The 18,233-nt window shown below is 37.5% G+C and overlaps 1 protein-coding gene across 1 annotated transcript in view; it reads left to right on the top strand.

Annotated features, from left to right (window-relative positions):
* MYOF (myoferlin) overlaps nucleotides 1-18,233 on the top strand; it is a 105,233-nt gene that overhangs the window by 52,853 nt on the left and 34,147 nt on the right. Inside the window, exons 18-28 of the mRNA XM_065408077.1 lie at nucleotides 705-829; nucleotides 2,971-3,087; nucleotides 3,517-3,694; nucleotides 4,587-4,711; nucleotides 5,246-5,352; nucleotides 8,267-8,459; nucleotides 9,672-9,827; nucleotides 11,249-11,380; nucleotides 13,377-13,540; nucleotides 15,679-15,793; nucleotides 16,152-16,257. Coding sequence (XP_065264149.1) covers nucleotides 705-829; nucleotides 2,971-3,087; nucleotides 3,517-3,694; nucleotides 4,587-4,711; nucleotides 5,246-5,352; nucleotides 8,267-8,459; nucleotides 9,672-9,827; nucleotides 11,249-11,380; nucleotides 13,377-13,540; nucleotides 15,679-15,793; nucleotides 16,152-16,257 — 1,518 coding nt within the window. The remainder of the gene's footprint in view (nucleotides 1-704; nucleotides 830-2,970; nucleotides 3,088-3,516; nucleotides 3,695-4,586; nucleotides 4,712-5,245; nucleotides 5,353-8,266; nucleotides 8,460-9,671; nucleotides 9,828-11,248; nucleotides 11,381-13,376; nucleotides 13,541-15,678; nucleotides 15,794-16,151; nucleotides 16,258-18,233) is intronic.

Below are 18,233 nucleotides of genomic sequence, written 5' to 3'. Positions count from 1 at the left end.
ATTTTGGTATAATGGAAAATCTTTTTTAGATCAGTGCCTCCAAATCTCATTTTTTTCCTATTTTGCACAAAAAATACATACTACTCTACCTCCAGGTATGGTGAATAGGCTACTTAATAGTGTTATATACTGTGGTATACTTTAATAATTTTCATTCTACTAGTCCTTCTACTAACAGACCTGAGTCACTTCAGTAGCACACTAAAAACAGTAGGATTAACTAGGCATATTCTGTGATGCTGAACACTAACCTTCCAGCTACTGTGTACATCTTTATTGTTAGCTAGAACATAATCCTTGGTACATTCAAGTGAAAGCCAATGGTATCGGGTATTCAGTTTAATCTATTTGTGAAAATATTTTTTACATTAAAATTTGTACATTGTTTTAAAATTTTTTGGTCTTTCACATAAATGAAATTTTGTTGGTGGGAATGTAGCATAAGGTCAATTTATTCTGTGGGTTTTTTATTGCATAAAGTATTAAAAATCTTACAGCCATGTAAACAACTAGGGACAGATATAGCTATGCAAATAGATACATTAAATTCATATTACTGGGATACACCCATAGAATAAAGTGTTCTTACTTTACTAACAACTAATATCTAACATTTATTTTACTGTATCTGAATTTAAAGTTCAATACCCCTGTGGTTCTAAAAGATGGTTAGTTAATTTCTAATGATGATGTTTGCCTATTAGTAAACACAGGGGAAACAGTTGTGGGCTTTTTACCAACATTTGGGCCCTGTTACCTAAACCTTTATGGAAGCCCAAGAGAATACACTGGATTCGCAGACCCCTATGATGAACTAAACTCTGGAAAGGTTAGTTTCTCTTTTATAATACAAACAGATCAAAACAACTGTTATTATCAATAATGTAAACTGAATTGGTTTTAATTATTAAGTTTAAGACAAATGTAAAGAAAGAACTTTTTATTTTTGTTTTTGCAAAATAACATACACTTAGCATGATGTCACTACTTAATAAATGGAACAGGAATATTTTTCTATTTGTGGAAGTTTCAATTGTATACATACTTTTGAATGAGCATTTGGGATCATATAGATTGAGGCCACTGGATTCCCACTCTAGTCCCATTGGCACAGGGGAATGAAATGGGACAGATCTCAGATGAGGGATTTTAAGGGGAGAGCAGCAATTAGTCCTGCTTTGAGCAGGGGGTTGGACTAGATGACCTCCTGAGGTCCCTTCTAACCCTGATATTCTATGATTCTATGAATTTCATTATATATTGAACCTCTTCTCCCAGTCCAACAGAAGCCCCTCGTCCATAGGTATTTTGATATGGCTGTTCTCCATGGCAGTGTCCCATCCAATCCCACAGGGATGTTGTAGCAATAAGAGAAGGTTGAACCTACCAACGTCATTTTGAACTATCTCCCCTTCTGCATATTTGAACACTCACACAAAGGGGAGTGGAGCACTGGCTAAAGAGCATGAGTGAGACCTGCTGATTAGCCATACTGTCATGAGGAAAACATGCTGTCATGGGAAAGCGAGATGGGGATCAGATGGGGGGGAGGACACTGAGCCTCCATGAAAATGTCCTCCTCTCCCCAGATGCCCCAAGATCAATGAGATTTTCCTATAGATCTTGATACATCTGCTCGCTCCCAAGAAAGAATTCTCCAAGTGCCATATATCATCCACTAGATTTTCCCCGCAGATGGGATGAAAGAAACAGAAAATATCTCCAAAATCTGCCACAGAGATAGGTTTGAGCCAACATGGTTTCATCCTCCCACCCTGCCTCCTATCCACAGAGCCTGTACACACAAGCTATGCACATTTGGACATCTGGGATCTGGAAAGATGTTTATGACTAGGCATGGCTAGGGATAGCCTCTCTGTGTGGCTTTATCCCTTGGAAAACCAACGAGGTTTTCTCATATAAGTAAAAATACTGACACTACAGCCCATCATCAGACACTGTCAAGAATGATTTGGGACCAGGTCAAATGGGAGGCCCTGGTAGGATAGTTTCTCAGGGAGCAGTGCTGGCATAGAGGTTCTGCCAAGGGCATGGGGTCCCTTGCAGATTCTCCAGACATCTTTTATGCTTCAAGAGCTATGGGATTTCCTTATGGATCTCAAAATATCTGCAAGTGGGGAGGACCATGGCCATTTCTTGCTCTGCACAGCAGCCCATATTACTGTTGAAGCTCTGTAGTTGTCTAAAACAGAGGGACACATTATCCTAAGAGCTAATATAGAAAAGCCTCAACAGAAAGCAGCTGATTCTGCAGGTCATTTGAGATTAAAATGCAACTTCAGAAGGATTAATGATTGTATGGAGGCTGAAGGATATAATTTATAGGAAAACCTATCTACTTTGGGCTACAATCTCCAGTAGGCAGTAATTACCCATTTGATGCTTGTAGCATATATGTCCCATTGTAGACACTTCTTCAACCTAAGGGGCAGTAGTTTTCAATTACTCTACAAATCCAGTCTATATATTACACCTCTACCCCGATATAACGCTGTCCTCGGGAGCCAAAAAATCTTACCGAGTTATAGGTGAAACCGCGTTATATCGAACTTGCTTTGATCCACCGGACTGCACAGCCCCGCCCCCCCGGAGCGCTGCTTTACCGCGTTATATCCGAATTCGTGTTATCTCGGGTCGCGTTATATCGGGGTAGAGGTGTATATATTTGCTTAATACCAATGGTTTTGGTGCTGTCCAGAATAAAACATACAAAAACATTGCATCTATAATTTACTGTTTCTTATTTCTTAAATATATATGCTCTTCATTTATAATAGAAATTAAAGTCCATGATTATTTTACATTTGTTCAATTATGTAAGTTTGTGTGAAATCCTGACCTCATTAAAGTCAATGGCAGTATTGCCATTAACTTCAAGGGAGCCAGCCTTTCAACTCCAATTTTGCTGGCCAACAGTTAGATATAGAATTTTGTGTGATTGTCTTACAGGAGGAAGGAGTTGCTTACAGAGGCAGAGTTCTAGTTGAACTATCTACAATACTTGACAGTAAACCTGTGAATAAAAAGATAGAGGCGATCTCCAGTGATGACGTACTGATTGTTGAGGTAATTCCTGGTGCACTTGTCAATATGTATGAATGTAAAACACTTGGTTTTACTCTTTTTGGAGAATTACATGACCTACTAAAATTGTAATAATGAAATCCTTTATTTATTCAGGTCATTAATAATACAATCAGAAAACCTCCCCACAAAAATTACTGATCATATGGCTGCAAAAATTACTTTCCCTTCCTCCCAGCATAGAAATTGTGATTTAAGAAATCTTTACTATTTCAAATGTATTATTTTATTACACATTTCTATTTTTACCTCTGCTTATTTGGAGTGTGTGTGTGTGTGTGTGTTTCACAGAAATGTGTAAAAGTATTAAGATAGATGTTGTTTCCATGTAGATACTGCTACTTTTCTCTAATCCTCTACCATTACATACAGTTAATTAATTAAAACAAAAACTCTTGTAATACTGTACAGAAATATCAGCGCAGACGAAAGTTCAGCCTGTCTGCTGTGTTTCATTCTGCTACCATGCTGCAAGATATTGGTGAGGCTATCCAGTTTGAGGTTAGCATTGGTAATTATGGGAACAAGTTTGACACCACCTGTAAGCCTTTGGCATCAACAACTCAATACAGCCGTGTTGTATTTGATGGTAAGTATGCTACAGAAGTATGGCTATAAAGATACAGAATTCTCTTTTGGAAAACAAATCTGTTTATTGATCAAATTTTAGGATCACAACAACCTTTATTTGTTGAAAGACTATTGAAGATATGACTGAAAGTAATATGTACATTTGTATTTGCTCTTGATATCTTCTGATATATTGTAATTAGTTACACATGAAACCTGTCCAATATGGGGTTGATACATCCCATTGAAGTCAATAGGCCCTGGGCACCAATAAAAAAATTATGAACACAAGCACAAAAAAACTAGGGATATGAAAGAGGAAAATACTGTTTTGAACTTTCTGTGCTTTCTTCACAACTCTTGTTCAGTGCTTAGACAAGTGATTGGCATCTTAAAAGCAGATAGACTAGATTGATTAGTAACATATAAAATACTTTTAATTTTTACTTTAGTTATTGCACACTTTAAGTTGTTTTCATTTTTTTTATTTACTAGACAAAGCAAAGAATTTTGCTCTCACAAAATTATTTTAAAACATTTTTATTCTAAAGAAAAAAATATATAAAGCTACTTTCACAAGTGAATTACTGGAGAGAATATTGTAAAAATGTTATCAGATGATTTAAAAAAACACCTTATTGGCTTTCTAAATTATTCAAGTCAAATGCTTATTCTCCAGGAGACACTACTTTACCTGAAAAATATAAATCCATTAGATAAATGAGGGCAAGATTCTGCCACCTTCTCACTGAATAATACCTGCCTGTCTGAATAGGCCAACTGAAATCAATGGAACTAATCACAGAATAAGATACTACTCAACATAACTAAGGTTGACAGTTTCAAGTCCTTAGGAAGTATGTATTCATTCTCTCAAAAACAACTCTTAACACATTAATGTTTCACATCAGGTAACTACTATTATTACCTGCCATGGGTTAACAGAAAGCCAGTAGTGACAATAACTTCCTTTTGGGAGGACATAAGTCATAGACTAGACCCGGTGAACCTAATCCTAACCATGGCTGAAAGACTGGTAAGTGATTCAGGATTTTTTATTTTATTCTCATGTTTTATATCTAAATTATTTGTGTGAATTTAAGATTTAGGGATGGGATGGAAGACCAAATTCCGGAACCGAATCTGGCACACATTTTGCTCTCCAGAACAGACATACATTAATGCTGCAAAAGCAGAGTTAATTGTATGTCTGTATTCTGGGAAGTGACAACCATCCCCCCTGCAGTGTATTCTTGCCAGAAGAAGGAGTAAACTATACAGGAGGGGATGCATAGGGCCATAGGAGGCATTTTAATTGGTACGAAGGTGCAATATTATGTACTGTTAAGCATATTGGGCCTAACCCTGCACTCCTTTCTCAGCAGTTTTGCAAGGAATGCAGGATCAGGGCTATTAAATATGAATTATGTCTGAACATCTTTCTTTGTGGTCTTTGGGTTTTTCTAGCAAAATAAATGTTGTTTTGTTGAATGTAGGACTGGAACTCACATTAAAACTAATAACAGAATGTAAGTTTATATATTCTGCGCCTTTTCTTTAAACACTCCAGCAATCCAACATAGCTGCCCTAAAGTCAGGAATACAGGCTAAAGTTTCTGAAAACCAGTTGGCAGAGATATGGCTGAAGCTGATTGATGAACTTATAGAAGATACAAGGTAAAAGTTATTGTATAACTCATCATTCAAAGCCCATGAAGATAAGAAGACAATGTGAAAATCACCTTAGAACCCATTTCTTTTGCCCTATCGTTCCATTTTATATTAATGATCGACAATAATGAAACAGCACTTTAAAAAAAAAAATCTGTTGAGCATGGTCATTCTTGAAATTGTGGATCTGTAGTGTCCTTTGTCCCCTCCACACATTCACACACACTCATAGTCTCACACTCTGAAAGTGTAATTTGGCTTCTGTGGTGTTATACATTCATCTGTTGTCTACTGGGGATGTTTTGTTGATATGGAATATCAGCATCTCCTTTATGGGTTCAGACAGTTTGTAAAAATGTAGTTGAAGGATTTTTTTTTTTTTTTTGGTACATGTTATTAGGACAAAGTGCAAATCTCAGAGTAATACTGTCTAGTACCTGGTTGCTGGAACTCATCAGTTAGCTTTGTGGCTATCCATGTTTTGACATAACTTCAGAGACTGAGATTTTCAGAAGTGCCAGAAGTGTTTAAATCCCATTGAAAGATGATGGGATTTGGGTGCCTAACTCCGTTAAATTCCTTTGAAAATTCTAGCCTGGTCTTCTCTCCAAAGGGCTGAGTTTTAGGGGCGACATCACAGCAAAACAGTGTTTACTGCGAAGCGGCCCAGCAGAGCTGATGCTGAACAGATGGTTGGAACTCAGTTCAACCTGGTCAGACACTACGCCAGGCAGAGCCACCTGAGCCCTGATCAATGCACTCAGTCCAGAGGCCCAGCTGTTCAAGGCACCTATGCTTCCCACCACGAGAAGGAAAAAAGGTCTTCCACAGAGGCCCTTTTTCTTGGGCAGGAGGGAAAAGAATCTTCTCTAGCAGCCCCACTCATAGGGAGGGGGGGAGAGGAGAGCTCCCAGTTTCTCCTTGGAGGCCAGGGCACAAAAAAATCTGTTCAGAAGTTTCTGTGATGGGACGACTTTCCTGGGAGGGAATGAAAGTGAGTCAATATGTTGTGTGTGTTTAGACAGAGCAATAAGTGTCCGAGCTGGGTTGTTTGGAGGAGAATAAGTTCTAAACTTGGGAGAAGGGATTGGAGAAGAAAGGAGAGAGATATTAATGGGCAGTATGAGAGAGAAGAGAGACTGAACTGGAGGAGAGAGAGATTGAAAAATCATGGGTAAAGTTGATGAGAAAACAACACAAAAAACACAAAAAAGAAAAAAGTGGAAAAGAGGGAAGAATTTTACACTAGAAAAATTGGAGAGAAAACATAAAAAGAGAGAGGAAGAGATTCACCAAGATATACAGGAAGTGGAATGAAAAAAAATAAGGAAGGGAAGGGAAAGAGAAGAACCAACACAATGGAGTTATAGTACATTTTAGTAAGAAATCACTAATAGGAATTTTAATTCCTAAATAAAATTTAAATGACCTAGTAAAATGTTTAATAAGGGGCAGGACAGAATGGATGGCAGAAAGGGATTGGCATATTGAAATTCATTTAGGACAGCACACTGTCTAGGACCAACCCTAGTCTCATGTCATTACAACCACATGAAAAGTGTGGGTACACCCGCTTTATATATATTAAAAAATCTCTCTCTCTCACTTGTGCACACACACATTCTCTTTCAAACAATTCCCATGGCTTTATTAAATGTATTATTAAACAATTTTATTGTGGTAACACCCGGGGGCGTCAAATAAGTTAGTGCCCCATTGTGCTAGGCGCTGTACAAACATCTAGTAAGTGACAGTCACTAAAGAATTTACAATAAACTTATGAATTGCATTAAGAAACATAATTCCATGTATTGTATTTGTAAAAGAAGTTTCCTTGTCACATTATATTTTAAGTGACTAGAAATCTGCCACAAGCTTTAAGGCTCTTTATAAATCTGCAGCAGCTTTCAGGAGGTAGCTGGTGTAGCCTGAGTTCTATTATATTTAGGCCCAATCCCACAAACACCTATTACCAAGTATGGTACTTACATTCAAGGTAATGGGACTACTTACGATAATATGCAATACAGCCAGCATTAAGGCTTTGCAGGGTCGGAGCTTTTGTGCCCCTGGTTTCTGATTACATGGTTCAGACTCAGAGAGTAGTAAGTCTTTTCAATCTCACCAACAGCTCAGGAAAATGCTATGAAAAAGAGCTTCTTCTAATGCCATATTAAATGCACCTTAATGAACTGAGTAGCAAGGAGCTCCTGTAAAAGGAATACATTTGAAGACCTCAGAAAAGCTATCTATTGCTTTAACAAATCAGTGCAATCACTTTCTCCCCTGGAGTATGCTGCTGTACTATGGAATTTCCCAGTTATGTTCATTGCAACTGTGCACCCTGATGTCTCACCAATTTCTATGCAGTGGACTTTGGTGCAAATTTTCAAACTTGAGTGCCTGAAAGTTCGATAACTTCATAGTTAGATATTTAAATAAGTGGGTTACTTGTCAGAACTACCGAGCACTCAGAGCTTTCAGTCAATGAAAAGAGTCCAACTTTAGTTTGAAAATGTTGATTTCACCTTTGAAATCCATTTCTAGACATGAATCTTCTACGTTAATTTGATATGTAGAAAATTTGAAAAGTGTAGCAAAAGAAATTACATCTATCTAAGGCTGTTTTATGGTAGTGCTTATTATAAGCCTAGGCCTGCACTCAGTGGTCTTAAACTCTGTAGTAAGCACTAGGCCCAATAGGAGTGTCTGCAGGACTGGACCCTATAACGTTATTCTGATAGATTTCTGTTATTTTTGTTGCCATGGGGAAATACTAATGATGATACATAATATTATAAGGCTTAGTTAAATTTTTTCTTTAAGTATGAGCACCTATGCTTCTCAAACATTTCTTTAATGAAATTAGATGCTAAGAGGGAAGATTTATATTATTAAAAGTTTTTGTTTCTCTTTTCAGTAAGCCATTTCCCCTCTTAGAAGCCAAATCCAATGTCACAGTCCTTGACACACAGATACAAAATCTGCGCCTCAAGTCTCTCAAACACATTCTAGACGCAGCAACAAGGATGAGAACTGACGCTACCGATGTGAAGGCCACTTTGGCAGAAATTGAAGACTGGTTGGATAAATTAATGCAATTGACCGAAGAGGTCAGTACTTCAAAATATATATGATTCAGTTGGTTTAAAAAGACACAGTTTCTGCAAAATAACTACAATGCCTGCATATACACCAGATTCAAGCTTAAAAGAAACCTTCATCCATTCTTCTCCACCCAGTAATTTTAAAATTCAGAAGGTGAAAAATACTTCTTTCCAGGAATATGTTTAACATGTATTTTAATGTAAAATTTTTAATTGCAGTTGACTTCACTGAGAATTTTTCTTGGGTTAGGGTAGCAGGATAAGACCCAGAGACTTGGTTCTAATCTAGATAAAGGGGCAGCACTGTCTGCCTAATGAGCCTGTCTGGAGCTTTCTTAAAGGGGGAGAATATTTTATTTTCAGCCCAGGATTGCAAATTTCCTTAGGGTTTGTGCATCCAGAATTTCTGTGGGCCAGCAGCTATAGAAGCCTATTTAAATTGAGTTTAGACCAGTTATTCTAATTTGTTTTAATCCCTTGGGTAACTTTAGACCATAATAAAAGCCTGTTTTCGCATGAGCTAGTCTGTTAATTTGTTTTCATATCATCTATAGCGATATTCATCTTCTCTTTGCCATTGCTAATTTTAAAAATCACTGGTAAAAAAACATGATAACCAGTTTGAGACTCACAATTAGCACACAGCCAACAGAAGTGTATAAGGGGCAGCACAGAGCTGGCAGGGTGTTTACTTAGATTCTGCTAAAGTTCTTGTTACATGATTTCATCTTTCAGGCCCTGATTTAGGAAAGCACCTAAGCACGTGCGTAAGTCCATCCTTATTCAGGAAAGCCTTTAAATGTGTACTTAAGTCCCATTGACTTTAGGCTCCATGCAGGCCAAGAATTCCTTAATAGTGGAGCAGCACAAAAGGGACATAATGGGCCAAAGGATCTAGCCTAGAATATTCATTATAAACCATTTGTGACTGAATATGTTCATAGAATACCTCCAGCTTCTTTATCAAATCTTTTTATAAGACTTATTTGTTTTTTTTTTCTAATTATCATCTCAGAACAGTATGACATTTAATTATTTGCAAAAGAAAATTTCCTCCCATATATTAGTATCATGAATCTGTATTTCTGTTTTGTCTTAAATAAATCCCTGAAAGATGCCTGATTTCTGTTTTTACTCTCCAAACACTGGATTAATTTGAAATTCTGTTAATTGCAAAATATAGTTTTGATTCTTTTTTTCTCTTAAAAAAAAAAATAGTCACAAAACAGTATACCTGATGTGATCATCTGGATGATCCGGGGAGAGAAGAGACTAGCTTATGCCCGCATTCCCGCACACCAGGTTTTGTATTCTACGACAAGTACTGAAGCATCTGGTAAATACTGTGGAAAGACCCAGACCATCTTTCTAAAGGTACTGTGATAATTTCATTATGCCACTTTAAACACTACAGCTTGAATTTAAAAACGTGCTATTTTTGTTAACATCAGACGTTTTCCCTTAGCTAATTTTATGAAAAGTTAAATCCATGAAAGGCATGTGTACATCCATTAAGATGCATAGGGCCATATTGTATCCTCTGATCCGTAGCATAAGGGAAAGACATTTCTAGTGCAACTTGCTACAAAACGAGGCAGAAAAACTTGTGAGTGGGTGACAGCAGTCTAAGTAGCTAGCTGCTGGCAGGATATACAGTATGGCGCAGTCTGACAGTGGCACAGGAGAGGTGTAAGAATTCTGAAGTGGTGGAGTGATAAGACTCAAGGTGCAAGGTGTCAGCCACAAAGAGCCAAATTGCAGATGCTTCCCCCAAAACAGCACACAGAGTATGATGAGAAAGCCCATTGTAACAGAGAATCAGAATCAACTTCTGGTCCATGGCTCAGAACCTCATCCAAAAGCTCGGAAGTGTGATCCGGTTATTCAGCCAATGTGGGTGCTGATGCTGCTAGAAGGCATGTGGATGGATCTGTCGTGGCGAGAGACTCTTACTGGGTGGGATTTGAATAATTCAGAGAAACTGTGGATAAATATTCAAACTTTTGGATGTTAATCTGAACCTAATACTTAAGGCTTGTCTACACAAGGAAATCTCCCCACATAGCTATACCAGTATAATTAGACTGCTATAGTTATACTGGTATAACTCTCTGGGTGCACACCCTTATTCCAGAATTAGAGTGACCTTTTCTGGTTAAGTTTGTCTCTTTGAAAGTCAATTAAACCAGAAAAAGGCACTCTTATTCCAGGATAAGAGTATCCACACAGAGAGTTATAGTTATACTGGTATATCAGTATAGTTATGCCAGGAAATTTCCAAGTGCAGACAATCTCTTACCTTAAAACTTCCAGTGTGTGTCCATCTGTGTACTGTGTATAGCCCTTGCCTCCTATTTGAGTGAAACATTCTTTCTGACCTCTGCATTTCAAGCCTCTTGTGACAAAGAAATACTAATACCAACGCTGAACTATGAAGTTATAATTGTTCTCAGTACTGGGCAGAGGCAAACTCATTAGTGTGTGAGACTTTGGAAAGGAAACACAGGAAAGAAGTTAAGCAACAATCTTCCTATGTTTAGCTCTTACATGCTAGTAAATCAAGGGTGGGGTTCTACTTTTAGGATGTTTTCTGGTAATATCTGTCAAGCAATAGGGTTTTTGCTGATAAAGACATTTTGAAGTAACCACTAAAGCAGGAAACTGCAGTGCAGGAGTATTCGGATAAGCCATGTATTATTTTCTATATGTCTGAGCTATTATGTACATTTATTCAGAACCTACATTTACTGTCTACTATGATCACAGAGGATAACTATTCTTTTTACATATTCCAGTACCCACAGGACAAGAACAAAGGTGCCAAAATTCCAGTGCAGTTGCGAGTTAACATTTGGCTTGGGTTGACTGCAGTTGAAAAGAAGTTTAATAGCTTTGCAGAAGGAACATTCAGTGTTTTTGCAGAAATGGTATGACTCCTAATGTTAAATATATTACTCTTACATGAAACTTTGTCACTTACTCTGGAATGTACTGAAATTCTGACATGAATTACTTGTGTCATTTTACACTCATTTTGCATAGATATAAATGACTAGATTAGGTTCAAGGTAGTGGAGAATCAAACCCAACATCTCTTCCAGATGATGTCTCTGACATACTCATAAAACTAGATTCTGATCTTGATTAGATAGGTGTAAATCTGGAGCAACTCCACTGACTTCAGTACAGTGATTCTAGATTTATATTGGAATAATTAAGATTAAAACCTGGCCCATAGCATGTTGCTATGTGAAGAACATTTCTACTTTAATTGCTTGTTCATTGGTTAATAATGGTTCCACACGAGCAGAAAGATTCACTGAAACAAACACTACAGAAAAATTGAGGCAAACCCAGCAAATTCCAATTACAAGAGAATATACCATAACATTGTAGTGTTAAGAGTTACCATGTGTAATGGGATGGTGAAAATTAGGTGGATAATATTTAAAATAGCCTTCTTGGTATGCTGTAATTGTAGAGACCAAAATATCAGATGAATCTAGACTAATCCAAGAAACAATTTTATTCTTCTGTTAATGATAAGCTTCAGGCATCCTTTTCGTTCACTTCCTACTAATGGCTACAATGTGCTGAACCAGTAATGGACACCAACATCTATATAGTTGCTGATATGACATGATATGCTCATATGACATCACGACAGCAGCTTGTGTAGCCATCATCCCTACAGTTAGTTGAGTTGGCAGTACTCAGGCACCTGTAGTGAAAGTAATTTAAAATAGAAAGTGAATGTCAAAATCCATGATTTCTTAAGTATAAAATATGAAACATTATGGGACAAAGTTTTTACTATTTGTACAGTAATCCAAAAATTTTCCAGGAATTTTACAGGAGGAAGGGGTTAAAAAGCCCAAAACCAAAACCAATCTGGGATCAAATTTTGATTCAACATACAGCAGTGTAAATCAAGAATAATTCCATTAAAGACAATGGAAGCATGAGCGTGTGAAACTAGTGTAAGATCAGAATCAGTCCTATCATGCCTGCCCTGATCAATTTATAATCCGATTTTACATGTGACTCATGGGTTTATGGAGAAGAACAAGGTTTACACTAACAAGATCATGCAGTGATTAATTTATGGTACATGTTCTCATTATAATGGAAATATATTTACCAAACAGTTAAAGCTGTCTCTTGTAGGCAGCATGGAAGCAGTAAGTTTGTAGATTTGAATGAAGAGAGGATGTAGGTTGGGAGGGGATTCACTGCAGACAGGGCAGCATTGAAGAGGCACTGAGATGAGGGTAGGAGGAAGAGATGAAGGGATCATTGAAGTTGTCAGTGGCAGAGTAGGGGTGAGGAGGAAATGTGGTAGGAGATGGAGACAGCAGATATAGAAGAGACAGCACCCCTACTTGTTTCTGTTTGGAGTATGAAACAGTATGAAAATATGGCCCTCCAATGGATTTACTAAGAGCCACCCTCAAGCATGAAAAGGATGCTGTTAGTTATATGAAAAGTTGTATTTGAGACAAACTTTTTAACATCATGTTCTGAAGCACCATCTTTAGCTTCTGCCGGTCACTAGTTCTGATATCATTATTCTAAGTGCCACTTTGGGAGGTTAGTAATGAATAATGACATGAAATAAAGTGGTACCCAGCTGTTTGAAGGAACAAATATTTTGTCTGATTGACCTACTTGTCTGGATTTGAACATGGACAGGTTTGGTAAATCAGTGTGACCCATCTCTGTTTACATGGTGCACCATAAATGGTGTTTATAAGACTAGCTTACCCGTACTTTCTATCTGATAGCTTGGTCCTTTGATTTCAGATATGGGCCACATATAGTAGAATGTTTGAGTTGTAATGATTACATAAATATATGCTTGTATTTTCCTAACAGCTTTTCTTTTGACCCTAAAGTGCTCTTTTATTCTTCTCTCTCAAACAGTATGAAAATCAGGCTCTTATGTTTGGAAAGTGGGGCACCTCAGGACTAGTCGGTCGCCACAAGTTTTCTGATGTCACAGGAAAAATTAAATTGAAAAGAGAGTTCTTTTTGCCCCCAAAGGGCTGGGAGTGGGAAGGAGAGTGGATGGTTGATCCTGAAAGAAGGTCAGATTTCTGATTCCTACACAATCAAACAGCAATAAGGGGTTTGCAATGTTTCCTAGTTATTTTCAGAATGTACAGAATAAATTCATCTCTTGGGTTTAAGTGGGGTTGGGCAGGTTTTAAACAGAATTTTTGTAGAAGGAGAGTAAGTTAGCCAATCGGCAAAAGCTATTTAATAACAGTACAATCCATGTTTACATCGTTAGAAGGAAGGATGAACCTTCTGCTGTGAACATGTAAAAAGGATTTTCAGTGATTAGGGGGACTAGCCTGGGACACTAAAGACCTTGGTGCAATTTTTCAATTCCCTGCTCTGCAATAGACTTGCTGTGTGACCATGGGCAAGTCACTTAAACTCTCTGTGCCTCTGTTCTCCATCTGTAACATGGAGGTACAACTGAGGTGTTGAGAGAACGCTAAGGATACACTGCAGACTGTGAGGGGCTCAGATTACTACAGCGATGCGGCCATATAAGTACCTAAGATAGATCAGGTGGCTGTCTGTTTAACAAAAACTTCTTCCGATTTCAGCTTACCGTGGAGTCCATTATAAACATCCAGTTCACATCATATCCACACAGTGTACAAATCATCATCTAGATGGGGAGATCATCCAATGGGGCTTTTAATTTTTATTTATTTATTTTGCTTTTTGAAGGGATGCAGCCTAATAACAGTGCATGTTCACATACACAGAGATAGAATGGATTAAACTGTAATAGTTACTAGTAGTGAAATTCTGGCCCAAAAATTCCCATTGATTTCAGTAGGACCAAGAATTTCACCTCTGTCTTTTCTTCTTGTGTTCTGGCATTGAGCATGCATAGGAGGACTGCCACTGCACAACAGGAAGAGACCGGCTGTTGAGTCCTTCTTAAAATTTAGCAATGAAATCTTCATGATTTTCAAGATTAATTTTTTCAATTGATGGTCTATGACATGCAGAAAAGCAATAAGTATACATTTGAGAACAGTTCAGCTGATAAAGAAGAAAAGCCTCTTGTAAAAATATGAAATAAATACAATTATAAATACAATGATCTCTTCCACTAGACAGAAAATAACCCACACAACTTTATTTGACCAGTAGATGGCATTACAAAACAGATTTCAGCTCTTTCTGAAATCGAATCTGCCAGGCAATTAAAACTGGAGAAATTTATTTTATCTGAAATAATTAGTAATGTTTTAATTATCATGTTTACAGTTTAAAAAATATATCAGTAAAATATTTGACTTTCTTTTTAAACTCAGTCACACCTAGGAGGTGGAGAAAAGTCAAGTTAGTCCAAATTCACAGGACAGCTAACATTTTTTTTGAAAAATTGGGAAACTTGAGTACTGTAATGTGGATGAAAAAGTTTGATATTGGATGCATTTCAGCAACATTTTAATGAACAAATAAACTAGCTGCGACAAAAGAATCAGCTGGCAGCTCATTTAATTGCCTTTCCCCTCCTTAGCCTAAGTTAGCTTACGTGTAGTCATGTGTAGCTCGTAGGTAGTCTTCAGGGAAATGTTGATTTTTTTTTTTTCATGTTATGACTGTCAATCACTAAACTATAACAGTGATCCAGCACTATTGTACTATTGTATTTAGTGCAGTGTAAATGGACAAAATAGGCTTGAAAAATACCTGTGATTTACACGGAATAAGTGATCGAAAGACTTGAAGAAAAGGTGAAAGAAAACTCTGATGTGAGAATTGTTTATATTTTATATGTGTATATATGAAATATGTGTGTTCTCATCTGATATGCATTAGTATTTTATATATTTACATATATACACTTTTTGAGAGCGTTCAAAGCAGGTTTAGATAGCAATCGTGGGAAATTCTAGGAAAAGAAGTCTTTATGTGGTCTATACTGCACACTATGGATAGTTGGAACTTCACAGTGATAGTGCAATAAAACTCCAAAAGCACAGGCCTCTGCCACTGCGGCTGAAGAAAAATCTCCATTAGCTAATAGCAATAGGGCTTTTGGCACATAGACTCAGAATTACTCAGCCATCCATTGGAGGATGGTGATAATTTTTTGTATGCACACACATGTGCACACACTCTACAGTAGTTCTATTCAGTAATTGTAGTTTAACGATTTGCTTTGCTAATACATTTGCTTTTGACTTCACAGTTTGCTGACTGAAGCTGATGCAGGTCATAGTGAGTTTACAGATGAAGTGTACCAAAATGAGAGTCGTTATCCTGGAGGAGAATGGAAAGCAGCTGAGGAGCCCTACACAGATGTGGTGAGATTCTTATAAATTAATACTTTTCATTTTTTAAAATTCTGGTTACAAGAGTTCTGCTTAGCTGTGAGCTATTTTGCTCTCCCTTTTCCTAATTTTTCACTGCATGATGGGCTTTTGAAATGTCTAACATTTTATTTTGACTTTAGGAAAATGGGTCCTAAAACAAGTTAGTACAGAAGAATACAGTGATGTTTCACCAGCTATTTATTACAAAAATATTTGCTTCATCCTGAGTTGCAGCTGAGAGTGGGTGGTTTGAGCCCATCAAACCAACTTCCTATACAGCCTTACAATATGGTTATGCTACATGTGCATTTTTTACATAATAACCCTTTGTTTTTTTTCTACCTGAAAGAATGGAGAAAAAACTGCACCACCTGGTGAGATTACCTGTCCCCCTGGATGGATCTGGGAGGATGATGCTTGGATATATGATATAAATCGAGCGGTGGATGAGAAAGGTAAGATTAACTGTTTATAGTATACTTATTAGGACAAACTCTTCACAATCAGATAGAAGAATGTATTCCAAAACTTTCAACAGGTTATGTCTCACTACAATATTTTGAAATACAAGTAACCAAGAGCATGTTAGTAACTAGGTAGAGGAACATTAGTGATTTCTGGGAAGTTTTTATATTTCAAGGCTGATTTGGTTTTTGTGCATGGTAGAACTTAAAGAAGAGGCAAAATGTGGCTTTAAATAGAAACTCGGCGGCAACCTTAACTTATGGATAATCTAGCTGTTGTTTCATAATTTTAAAAAAATGTTATGATTTAGGACCATCAAGTTTTGGATAGCTATGTAAACACACAGTTATAAAACTGTTACCCTCATACTCCAGTTGTTTGTTACACTCATCTTATTGTTTTATATTAGATTGTAATTTGTTTGGGGCAGGAACCAGCTCTTTCTGGATGTTTGTACAGTGCTTATCCCAGTGGGGTTCCCATCCTGATTGGGATCTCTGGTCAATTCTATAATGATGATGATGATGTAGGCTGGTGTTGAATGAGGTGCATGAGAGACTGAGCGTGTGTTATACTTATTTAAGCCAGTAGGACCACAGTCATACTCCCCTTTTCCACCTGGAATCACATGTGCATTTATTTTTAAGTTCTGGTGGTTTGCCTGAAAACTGGTGGTTCTTCATTTGTGTGTTCCTTTGGAGAATACAGTGCAATAGGCTGAAGGGACAAAATGCCAGATCGCAGCCCAAAGGAATGATACTGCATTCTCTACTCAGGCAAAACTGCCATCAGCGTTAAAATAGGAAGTAATGGTTGAATATTTCCACCTGGGAAATCTATGGGCTGAAATAACAGGGCGTCCGATTCTACCCTCAAGACTGACATACTAAGGAGACCCCCATGCACATTTCTCCTCTTCCTGTGCAGAAAAAGGACTCAGCTACCATTCCCCTGGATCCAACAGAGAGTGCATAGTGGGTCTAGGGATCTACACTGCAGGACCTACATCAACCCCATACTGGCCTTTGGGGGATTTCTCTGAAGAGGGTCAGACGACACTGTGATTAAAATGCCAATGGCCAATCTAGTCTAGGGCTCCCAGCAGTGAAGATGCATTAGTGGTAGCAATATGGGAAATTTTAATGAAGAATCTAGTGTAGACAAAGCCACATGCTTCAAGTAGTTCATTATTATCTATTTCATCTTAATGCCAATATTTACACTTGAGGGACCATGTACCCAGCAAACTGGTACCAGTTACAAAAGGAATCCACAATTAAAAATGCCCACTACCTATATCTATTCCCATTTTTACCCTACTTTTACTCACCAGTCTATCATCAGTACAAAAAAAACACACTACATTATGCAGCATCCCATAGTAGGACATGAATTTGCCATGACATTATGCAAAGTACTAGTAACAAAAAAACCTGGCCTCCCTTGGATCACAGGCACCACCATTTTGCACAGTAGGTGAAGTTTCATAGGTTGTCTGCTGTGTATGTAATCGCATTTCATCAAGCAGAATCCAAGGTGGTGTACTTTTTTGTGTCTTGTTTAAGTTGTTAAGCACTCATTGTCACAAGTTACCACTGAGGCCAAAAGCTTAGTAGGATTTAAAAAAGGACGGATATAGATAATGAGATATTTATATAGGCAATGAGAATATCCACAGTTATATTAAAAGGAAAATAAAGCCTCAATCTTCTGGGCATAACCCAACTCTGACTGAAAAGGGTTAGGAAGAAACTTACATCATGGGCTGGTTATAAAGCTGTCAATGATGGGGTTTCCTGTGCCTTTCTATGAAGCGCCTGGTACTGGCCACTGTCTGAGACAGGATACTAGATTAGATGGACCACTGGTCTTATGAACTTTAGAAATTCGCAAGCACAGTAAAGAGAGACTCTTTGTTACTAGAACTGCTCTTATTTCCACCTGCTCATAATTAATCCAAATACAA

The sequence above is a fragment of the Emys orbicularis genome, chromosome 7, assembly GCF_028017835.1.
Source record: "Emys orbicularis isolate rEmyOrb1 chromosome 7, rEmyOrb1.hap1, whole genome shotgun sequence".
Lineage (NCBI taxonomy): Eukaryota > Metazoa > Chordata > Testudines > Emydidae > Emys > Emys orbicularis.
The sequence above is the reverse complement of the archived record's forward strand: the minus strand, read 5'-3'. Positions and strand labels throughout refer to the sequence as shown.